The sequence below is a fragment of the Labrus bergylta genome, chromosome 10 (assembly GCF_963930695.1).
Source record: "Labrus bergylta chromosome 10, fLabBer1.1, whole genome shotgun sequence".
In the NCBI taxonomy this organism is placed as follows: domain Eukaryota; kingdom Metazoa; phylum Chordata; class Actinopteri; order Labriformes; family Labridae; genus Labrus; species Labrus bergylta.
This window is the reverse complement of record NC_089204.1, coordinates 8,812,074-8,823,106: the sequence shown is the minus strand read 5'-3', so window position 1 is coordinate 8,823,106 and position 11,033 is coordinate 8,812,074. Positions and strand designations below refer to the sequence as shown.

Below are 11,033 nucleotides of genomic sequence, written 5' to 3'. Positions count from 1 at the left end.
CACAACAATAGTGTAAAATGTATCTGTCAATCAGCATACTCAAAATAAAGACCAAATTAGCAAGTAGGAAAGAATCCCTCACACAAACAGTTAAACCTATTTTTCCAGGTATGACTTCACCTGTCAGGTCTAGTAGAAGGAGGTTCATGATTGAATGATCAAATTACAGGCAAAGGAAAGGGCTAAATATTAAATTGCACTGCACATGTATGCGGTTTTTGCAAATTATGTGAACTTTTGAAATTAAAAAACAGATTGAAAATCTTTAAATATTTCATTTTTTATTGAAAGTAAGTTATTTCTGGTGATGGTGAAGAACCTTTTTGATGAATTGTGGACAAAACTAGAAGCTTGGATATTGGCCTTACATTTTGAAAAATATAAACTGGGCCGATAAGTTTTCTTCAAGGAGAAACTGAACCATTGCATGTTTCAAACAAAAAGGCACACAATTTAAGAATAAAATAATATTCAAGCAAATATTCCAAGGAGTGAACTTTGTGACAACTCTATTAATCTGTCTGTCACATTTTTGAAGTATATATATGGGGGCTTCTTTCTGGATGAACTTAGACAAGTAGCTGGTGGGAGATTGACCAACTAACCAGGTGCTATGAGGTGGATGTTATTACTGAGGAAACTGTGATAAGGTAACCTACCAAACACAATGATGTTTCACTTCCAGAGTTAGTCCTCCCCTCCTCAATTCGTACGGACGTATGTGCCTCTCAGGATCCTGAAGCTCGCAAGATTGTGGCCTCTCCCAACAAATACACAAACATTTAATACAGCTGAAGATAGCAGTCCGACTGGGACCACTTTTGTGGTAAGTTTGAATGTTCTTCCTGTACATGAGTTCTCTCTAGGTATTTCAACTTGCTTGTCAGGTCAATTGGTGACTTGAAAGTATCAATCTTATGAGAAGTGTTAATAGACCTGTTAATAGTCCTGAACTAGGCCAGATGTATATTTTTGATGTTTTAACAGCGTTACCATTTGAAAATGAGGGAGACGTATATGGCACAAAATCATGTAAGGAATAAAAATATATTAAAACTTGTGATTTTTATATTGAGGACATATAAAGCATAAAGCTTGAGCCATTCACAGCAAATATATTCACCTCTCATTGGTGATGTGCAGGCTGCAGGTGGGCTGTAAGAGCTGAGTCCTTTAGGTGATAAGGAATGTATTTCTCTATTCATATATTTGTTTTGGTAAATTAAATCAAGACATGATAAGAGGTGAATGTGTTTGCTTTAATAAGAGAGAGGGGGAGAGGCATGTTGAGATTTTTATTTATATATTTATTTATTTATTAAAATCTTGCTATCATTATTAGTCAATACACAAAATGAATGTATTGATTAAAAGAGGCTGGACTTAACAAAGAGGTGTTTTGCAGCCGAAAGAGCCTGCAGTGACCCTGTTTCCCTTCATAACAAGCACTTCTACTTTTTCTTTCTTCTTTTTGTCCAAGCTGTTATACCGGTAAATAAATCAAGTGGGTAAAATGTCACGCCAGCTTCCCTTTGCAACGTCACTTCCGCCTCCTCCTCAGCAAAGCAAGATGGCGGCCGTGGTAGATAGAGTTGATGGATGTGTTGGGTCCTTGGACTCAGAATCGGTGTCACCGAGACAGTCGACCCCTCCACCGGATCAGCCTCACCAGAACAACCCGCTGTTAGGACTACCCATCGTGGCCATTGAGACTATTCTCAACTTCCTCTCTTATGATGAAATCAGCCTCCTTCGCTCGGTAAGGAGAACAAAAACAAGCCAACTAGAAGGGACACAAAGCTAATTTGAGCTGTGTGCAACATCTTTCTTGATTATTACTTTTGCAAAGTGTAAATGTAATAATTGTGGGCCGTGTTTAAAGCCGGTGAGTGGTGCATGTTGCAGCTTTGGCCCCCGCACTGCTTAATGTGCTGTTATCTCATTATGAGGACAGACAGAGAGAGATACGCATCACACCAAATGAAGAGTTGAAATGTGAGACAGCTTCTGCATGTGCTAACCGTGAATGGATTTACCTGCCCTGATGGAAATGTTGTTGGATATGAGGTTAGGTGGAAACAAGTCTCTGAGAAGTTCTAGATGTGCTTTTCAATGCACCACTCTCTTATTCTGTCGACCTTGTTGGCATGCTTTCTGACAATCCTTCATGCAATGTCTCTTGAACTATGTTGCAGTGATGGTGTTTGTCATGATTTATTTTTTATTTTTTTTGCTGTCAAAAATTGTATGCCTCCGCCTTAATCTTCTTGGTAACACATGCATGAATAAAAAGCAAATGGAATCCAAAGGACCGCCCTCCTGCCCAGTACCTTTTAAAGTCACTCAAGACAGAGGGCTTAAGGGTCCCATGGTCTCTTCAAAGTCCTGGGTCTGTGCTTTGTAGACCTTTTCATTTACAGATATAGCAGACCTGGAACATTAAGAAAAGCTAACCCCAATACCTGGAAATATCCTCTGATTCACACTAAGTATTCAACGTAGTCAGGACTTCTCCTATTGACTCTGTTTTTTGATCCAGACATTCAAAGTAAGAAGAGTGCACACACTGCTGAACTACGTTAAAGTTCTTGTTTGCTCTACAGGCGAGCAAACAGCTTCACAGTAGTATAAGGAGTAAACAGCAAACAATCTTTTCAAGGCATCAAGGAAACTTTGTCAAAATGGCCTCTAGTGGAACAATAACTACCAAGGGTGTAGCCAATCCAAACTACAGTAGTGTTCGAACCCATTCTTGGCAAATATCTCCCTGCTGGAAAACAGAAGTAAAACCCTGTTCAAACTCATAAAGCCGTACGTGTTTGCTGTGTTTTTTCTTGTCTGCCTTCTCCAGGTGTGTAAGCGCATGGACATGATTTGCCAGCGTGTCCTGAATCAGGGCTTCCTGAAGGTGGAGCGTTACCACAGCCTGTGCCAGAGGCAAGTCAAGGCCCAGCTGCCCAGGTCAGTATCACATCAGCAGAGCTCTACTGCTGTTACGGATTAGCCACACACTATTAAATTACAGGAACACAGTGGAATAGTTCATACATTTCTAAGAGGGCATTTTAAAGTGTACGAAATAAACTTAATGTGATGGAACATTAATGTATCAAGACTCAGGTCTGGTGCTGAGTCTACAACTTGTTAGCACTTACCAGTGTAGTGAAAGCCGCAGCAAAGCAGACGCAGCTTCAATCCTCTTCACAGCGGATGTGTTCAGCCGCAGCACTGCTTGCCATGAGAAAATGATTACCTGGAAGGGTGTGTTCAGTAGCAGATTAGTGGGTAGGCCAAAATGAAGCATACAGTTCCAGCTCCATCAGCAATACATGAAACCTACAGCTTAGAAATGCAGCTGAAACACATCTGGTATCCACTGGAAAGAGAAGCGGTGTCTCTTTATTCTCTTACAGCAAACTAAAGGACCTCAATTGGCTGGATTTTAATGTTTGTTTTTTTTAAATTCCAGATGTAAAGTACAGCTTGTTGCTAATGTTTGTGGGTTGACCACTGCCTCAGCCGATGTCACAGTCAGCCTCTGCTCTTCCCCTTGTGTTATTTAAATACACTCAACTAAACGTCTAAAGGCTCCACAGAACAATTGAATACTGTGGAACTAAATAATTTCAAAATTGGATTTTTTCTTGTTCCCAAAATGCTTTGCTTTAATGCATTTGGAACTCTGTGTAAACAAATCCAGACTGCATCATATTTTTGTAATATTTCTAATTGTGCATAGCTACTGTAGCTAGCATTTACTTGGACTGATCATCCCGGCAGTGGCCGTGTACACGATGCATCTCAGTTTTTGAACACATCCATTAATGATGACTGTAGGATGTACAAGGAGCCACGCACACGGTGGTGAATTACTGATCCATTTGAAATAGTTTTGGTTAATTGTGGCCGTACATTTGTGCAAAATATTACAACTTGAGAATGGTTTTTCATTTTCCTTTTAGTGGTAGAGCATGAACAAATATCCCTGCAGTTAAGCTTCTTTTATGCATGCTTTTATACGATTGACAACATTTATCATAAAGGTTGTGAGTTAAAAACCAGGCAACCTGTCTTCACCTTTGTGTTTCTATGAATTTCATCTAGGCGAGAATCGGAGAGGAGAAACCATTCTCTGGCCCGTCACGCTGACATCCTGGCCGCCGTGGAGACACGCCTCTCTCTGCTCAACATGACCTTCATGAAATATGTTGACTCCAACCTCTGCTGCTTCATCCCTGGAAAGGTTAGCTCAGCTGCCAGCATTAGCAACAGTAGACCAGCAGAGTGAGGAGGATTGGGAAGGCTTTTATTTCCAATACAGCAACAGACCTTGATCAGTTTTATCTTATGCCATGTTCTGATGTCAAAATAACGCTTATGGATTTTATGCAAAGTTTGCACCCAGATCTTAACCTGATCCTAATTTTGGACATAGAACAACAACAACAAATTGCAGTATAGGATAGAAGAAGGTAACAATCATTTAAGAATACAGGTCAGCTGTGAATACATCGTTTAAAAACACAATAGTGTTAAATCAAGAATCAGTCATGTTACATCATGGACTTACTGCAAATATCAGGTAACATTTTGGAACAAGTATTGTATCCTAAAACGTATGCATCTGGAAGTCCAGGTTTCAACTCTCCATTACGATCTTACTAGATCGTTCTAAAACCCGATGTCCATCTGTGACTAAAAAACAAGATGGAGTTGACATGAGGTAACATATTTCTTAATAGATCAACCAACAGAGAGAGACACATCTTTGTAAAAGATGAACTGGAAGGTTATTTTCATTTGTTGAATTATTGTTCTTTTTTTTAAAGAATGGATGCATGCCTATTCTTTCCTCTAAGTGGCAGCAGGACTCCAAACCTAAATATAACATGCTCCACATAGCTGTGTGTCTATGGGTCCTTTGTGTTCCTCTTTATAGATAAAGCCTGTATTTTTGTTTAACTGTAATATGAATGTCGCGCTGCCAGCAGAGGGCCTATAGATGTGTTACAGGAGCAGTTCATGTTTCCCTCATGTCTGTTGTCTGCTTTTCCTGCCTCATATGCGATGTCCTGATCAGGTTCTGTTCTGTGCTGTCAGGTTATTGATGAGATTTATCGTGTGTTGCGCTACGTAAACTCCACTCGAGCCCCCCAGCGAGCTCATGAGGTTCTACAAGAGCTGAGGGACATCTCCTCCATGGCCATGGAGTATTTTGATGAAAAGATAGTCCCCATCCTGAAGAAGAAGCTGCCTGGGGCTGACCTGTCTGGTCGCCTTATCGGCTCAGCACCAGGTAATGTTAACTCCTTTGTGCTCGCACATGAAGTCAAAGAAAAAAAATCCACTTTATGCAAAGCAGCTTTCAATTATTTAACTCTAAACATGAAAATTACAATATGTGATTAAAATGGCACCCTTTTTTTAAATTTACATTACAACATACTTAAGGACCTCTGAGACTTCTTTAAGGTTTTTGTAAAGGACTATAATATGTAACCTGTAACGCTCAACACTCAGGTTGTGTAAATAGCAAAATTAATTTGCGCTTCTGTTAGCGCCCAGGGGTGTTTGTCTTGAAATGAGAGGGGGGGTGGGGTCAGGTGCAAATATGGTGCTTTCTTATCTTGAGGATGCAGAAAACGACTGCACCTTACACCACTTATAAAGTCTCTAATGCATTAGAAAGATTGACATGTGTTGATACATTCATATTGGGTTTTAAATGGAATAGAGGTCTGAGACATGTCGAGTTTGTTTGTTTCCAAGCTCTCCTCTGGCTCCAGTACCGTTCTGTCTAACAGACATAGAAATGAATGTAGAATCACACACAGTCACACACTTACCGTGCATCAGAAAGTTGTATTTGTGTGAAAGGGGTTACATTAGTGTGATGGACAGATTGGTACTTTAACATCCCGTCGTAATTGAATGCTTGTGTGAAAGGGCGAATGCTGGCATGAAGTGTAAAATATTTTCATGCTAAAAAACATGCAGCAAGTCCACTAACTGTTCTGATCCCTCAGTGGCAGGTCCATCTACCTCCCTGACTACCATGTCCCTGCTGGCCAAGAACACGCCATCCCGCTCTGAGATGACCAAGGTGCAGCAGCAGGTAAAGGTGAACGGGGCGTCCATGACAGTACTGCGGAGGGAGATGCAGGAAATTCGCGTTAAGCAGCTGGAGCAGCAGAAGCAGCTGCAGGATCAGGAGCAGAAGCTGCTGGAACAGACGCAGGTGATCGGCGAGCAGAACGCTCGCCTTGCCGAGCTGGAACACAAGCTCCGCGAACTGATGGACAGTAGCGCCGCTGCTCTGGGAGGACCCAGGCCTAGCACAGCTGCACCCTCTACATCCAGCAGCACTGCTGTGTCTTCCACTGTTGCCAGCACATCTGCTACTGTGTTAGCAAGTGGCAGCGTGGCCGCAGCTTCTCTAGCCAGAGAGGCAGAGAGCGATGGAGCATCATCACTCAAACGCACCAGAAAGAGCTCGGATCTTCCGCGACAGTCCAAACGGCTGCGTAGCAAAAAATAAGAGACTCTGCGTCTTTTTTGTCTTTACTTTTTTTTTTTTTTTCTTTTTTTTAAATCTGATGCCCCAAAAAACCCCACCCCCATACTCACACTATTGCTTGTGAACTTACTCACTGCTGTCTACAGCTAGAACACTGAGCCCAGAACATCACCAGGACTTTGCACAACATTGAGTGGGAAACAGTTGATTGTTACTTTTTGTTAAAGGACTGTTCAAGTCTGGTGTTCATTTTTTTTTTTCCTATTGCCAACAAGTTCCATGGACTATATCTAAAAGAAACTGGACAGTGTCTTTTGGATATAGTAAAAAAAACAAAACCAGACACGGTCAGTTTGTGGCTAATTAGGTCATGGTCGCCAGTGAATGATTTTTTTAAGTGTATTTACGGTGAACAATGGAGCTCTAACATTAGAAAAAGAGCACTCAAGCTTTTGGATTACACACACAATACTTAACCGTAAATACATTCAAATGAGGGTTCATTTCTGCACATGGGATTTGTTGAAAAGAAGAAAAATAATAATGTAACACCAGACTCATGCTTCGACAGCTTCTTAGCCATTTAATCCAATCAGATCATAGGCAATATAATCTATTTATAGAAGGTTACATAAGGTAGCTTTAAAGCATTTTAATGCAGATGCTTTTCTAAAGGCTCATATTTTTGCAAAAACAAAAAGTGGCATGTCCAAACTGAAAAATCAGATTCTTGAAAAATAAGGCTAACAGAAGACACATAAGTTAGTGTTCATACGATTTTTGTTTCTTAAATAATATGCTCCAAGAGATTTTATTACAGAAACTGACTCGGCTGACGGGCCTTTAACTTCAAGTGAAACAGATCTACCTAAATTGAAATTGCACATTATTGTTAAACTGTGGCCTCTTTCTTTTCCATTTTCACAAGGGTCAGAGGTCGAAATCTACAAGCATTCAGTTTATTTACTTGGTTGAGTGCAATAGATCATTTAAGAAAAGTACCTTATAGTCCTGGCCAGTAGCCTGGTTGGTTCTTGTGGCCCGTTAAGTAAAATAAAGTCTGTGCTTCATTCAGATTAGAAAGACGACAGGGGTGTTAAAGAAAGGCAAAGGCAGTGTTTAGGTAACATATATGTGACAGAGTCGACCTGTTGTTTCTTCTGTTTCCTGCCTGGCAGAAGGCAAAGTGTGAGGTAGACGTTGTGTGTGATGTGATATCCATTCCACTGTGCCTCAAGACAACTGACGGATCATTTCCTATGATTCTCAGAGACGGAGCAGTGATAATGGGACCAACAGTCCTGCTGGGTTGTGTCATTTTCTTCAAAGGTTTTTCGAACAGGCCGTTTTATCTCTTGACAGCACCTGATGTTTATGCTCGTCTTGTGTTAACTTATGTGCTCTGCTTATGATGACGAGGCAACAATTTAACTGCTGGCAAAAAAAACAAAAAACATTTGACACCTTTCCACAAAGTGTTCTATCAGACAAAGTTAAAGTCTTTTGAATGTGCTGTTTCTCCTTTAAGGGACATCACTTCATTTCCATCATTTTAACTGCAGATAATTGCACAGCATTACTTGCCTTTCATTTCAAACTATGAAAAAGAAACATGGCCGGCGTTTCTTGAAAACATTTTGTAATTGCTCCTCTGTCTGTTTCTCTGATGATTCCGTTTATCAGAGATAAAGACCTTGCATTTGCACAATCATACTTCATTTTATACCATTAGGTCAAACTTGAAGTCATCTACAACATAAAGCCACTCAAGGGCCACATCCTAGGTTTTCTTTTTAGCTTCCAGATATCATGGCCTTGATCAATAGAGAGAGAGAGAGAGAGAGAGACACGGTGCGTTCTCCCTGGTTTACCATTATTTTCTCAAATGCACTATTGAGATTGTGTTTGGCGATATAATTTGACCAGTAAGTTTCTATCTTTTTTTTTTTTTAAAGCTGTCAGCTATATCTTACAGTCTGCACTAATGAAGATCTTACAATAGTGTTGAAAACTCTAAAAGAATAATATGAGGACCTTGATTTAAATTTCTCATTTCATCACTTAAGTTTTCTTGTTATTAAAATTCGGTCATGTTGAGTATTGACATGATCAAGTCCAGTGTCTCTCCAACACATTTCCCTGACTAATTATTTGTAACAAATGGGTGGAAACTGAAAAAAAATTTTTTTTTACAGGGTCTATTCATGCTAAATACACATTTCTATTTTCATCTCTAGTGCCACGCAGACTCTGTTATTTGTCTCTGTGACCTTTTGCCCCCCCCCACCCACCCACCCAAAAGCAAGGGAAGTAAATGGAATTTAGCCTATCTGCACCAGTGGACAGTGATGATACCGTGTGTCCCTTTTTTCCGTGGCGTAGATGAACTCTGAAATTGAAGTTTGAAATCACGCATGGTGGAGTGTAGAAATGCCAGAACTTCTGACCATGGAGTGGTGCTGCAAAGTAATATGTTTGTTTTCAATAGCGTGGCTCAGAGTAGAATACGTTTGTGCAGCTGTTTAAAAAAAGAAAAGCAGCGTCTGAGTTCCCCTGTGCAGCAGGTACTCCTCTTTTCTGTTCAAACTCGTCTCTTGCCTTGTAAGGCTAGGTTAGCTGTGAGCCCATATTGTGGCTGCCCTTTTCTTTGTTTGAAGCTTTCTGTTGTTTTGATGAACTGAACCACTTACGGCATGAACTTTTGGAAATGCAGTTCACATCTCGGTGAACACCAGCGTGTATTATAATGACACTGGTCAGATAAACATAAGAAGATGTAATCTAGTGGCTTAATTTGAGACTGCGTCTCAGTTTAGAAAACTGTACTGTAATCTTCATGTACTTTTAAGTGTAGATTGTGAATTTATTTCATGTATGTATACCAAGAAAACTATCTTTTGAGCTGGCCAACTTGAGGCTGACTGTACGGTTTTGTTGCACACATTACTGTTACAAATGTAAAAATCAAACTTATTAAAGTTCGACTTAACTTACCCACTTGTCTTCTTTTGATACCCAGTAATAATAACATATTCAAACAAGACTCTCCCTGCCTGGAAAACATCAACATGTTCCAAACTCCATGTACTTCTGGAAAGTTTAGACTCCCACAAAATAAGATTATTTTTTTCTTTTGCACTTGTCCGAGTGCTTCCTGCGCTACATCTTAGTTTTACTCTACGGATTATAACTCCTCATGGTAACTTACATTTCAAGACATCACAATCAACTGTGAACCCAACATTGACTTTACTACAGCTACCAAATTTTTTTTTTGAATTTACTAGTTCTGCAGACACAGAGCAAATATGAGGTGAACTGCAGATTACTGCACATTCTGTGAAAATTCTTGTTGGATTTATCATTCACATTACACTCAGTTAGTCCATAGGCCAGACCAGATTCTGCTACCACTCAAGGTGGCAAAACTTAGTAATCATTTATAAAAATGTCCATGTCTGTAGATGATATTTTGGTATGATAGACATTCCTGAGTGGCAGCTGTGTCACAGTAACGAATGAAGTGAACCACCCCCTAAAGTTAATCTCATTTAGACGCTGGTGTGTATCCTGTTTTAGTCTCAGGGGCATTTTCAACATTTTTCAATGTTTCAAGCATCAAGACACATCAGAGACACAAAACTCAGAAACTGAAATAATCAAAGGACTCTAAGGATTCAGGCAATGCGTAATATACCCATACTACTTCATTGAGAGACGATATTGTGAGCCATAAATTAAAAGAATGACAGGCAGAAATCTCTTATACTCATCTGAAGTAGCTTGTAATTGGCAGTGACAGGCAGGGCTAAAAACAAATGTAGTTTGTAACAATATGCTTTGAGGTAGAGTCATTTTATAGTTTCAAAATAAAATGTGTTTCTTAAATCATTAATAATAATAATAATAAGCCAAATGTTCCAAATGAGGTTCAGTACACTTCTCACTCAAGTGCTAGCTGGAAGTGTGTGATTGGCTGTCACGTGAGCTTGGACATCAGAATCAGAATCAGTAGGCCTATTACTGGCCAGCATGTTTACACATACAAGGAATTTGACTGGTTTACATTGCTCTTTTAGTGTACGACATATACAGTAATGAATGAGGTCAATAAGGAATAAATAAACTGACTGTGTAAGTGCTAACTTAACCCTCATTGTTATTGTGCATGTTAAGATGATTACCACTGAGCAAACATTGTGTGAAGGAGAGATAGGGAGAGAGGGATAAGGAAGGATGCCCCACCAGCCTGTGCACATCCATACAGTCTTAACAACAATACACTTCTGAATACCTGACATACTGATTCGTATAGTTCAACAACCTACATAGCATGTTTGTACAGCTTTATTTGACAATAGGTGCAATCACACCTGGCCAGTAGACGGGTCTATCACGTCATCATACCAAAATATCATCTACAGACGTGAACATTTTCATAAACTATTACTTAGTTTTGCCACCTTGAGGGGTACCAACAAATGAAATTGTGTCCTGCTTCTGACTTTAGTCATGG

The 11,033-nt window shown here is 39.9% G+C and overlaps 1 protein-coding gene across 1 annotated transcript; it reads left to right on the top strand.

Annotated features, from left to right (window-relative positions):
• Positions 1 to 1,548: 1,548 nt before the first annotated feature.
• Positions 1,549 to 9,510, top strand: fbxo28 (F-box protein 28). The gene is made up of 5 exons (XM_020638282.3): positions 1,549 to 1,759; positions 2,852 to 2,961; positions 4,105 to 4,243; positions 5,101 to 5,296; positions 6,027 to 9,510. Exons 1-5 carry the CDS (start codon positions 1,571 to 1,573, stop codon positions 6,536 to 6,538), a joined length of 1,146 nt encoding a protein of 381 aa, XP_020493938.1. The 5' UTR covers positions 1,549 to 1,570; the 3' UTR covers positions 6,539 to 9,510.
• Positions 9,511 to 11,033: the final 1,523 nt, after the last annotated feature.

What these genes read in the sequence shown, in the direction of transcription:
- fbxo28 (XM_020638282.3), top strand. Translation starts at nt 1,571, where the DNA reads ATGGCGGCCGTGGTAGATAGAGTTGATGGATGTGTTGGGTCCTTGGAC. An exon ending in AAATCAGCCTCCTTCGCTCG is followed by an intron (nt 1,760 to 2,851) that starts GTAAGGAGAACA and finishes TGCCTTCTCCAG; the next exon opens with GTGTGTAAGCGCATGGACAT. An exon ending in CCTTATCGGCTCAGCACCAG is followed by an intron (nt 5,297 to 6,026) that starts GTAATGTTAACT and finishes CTGATCCCTCAG; the next exon opens with TGGCAGGTCCATCTACCTCC.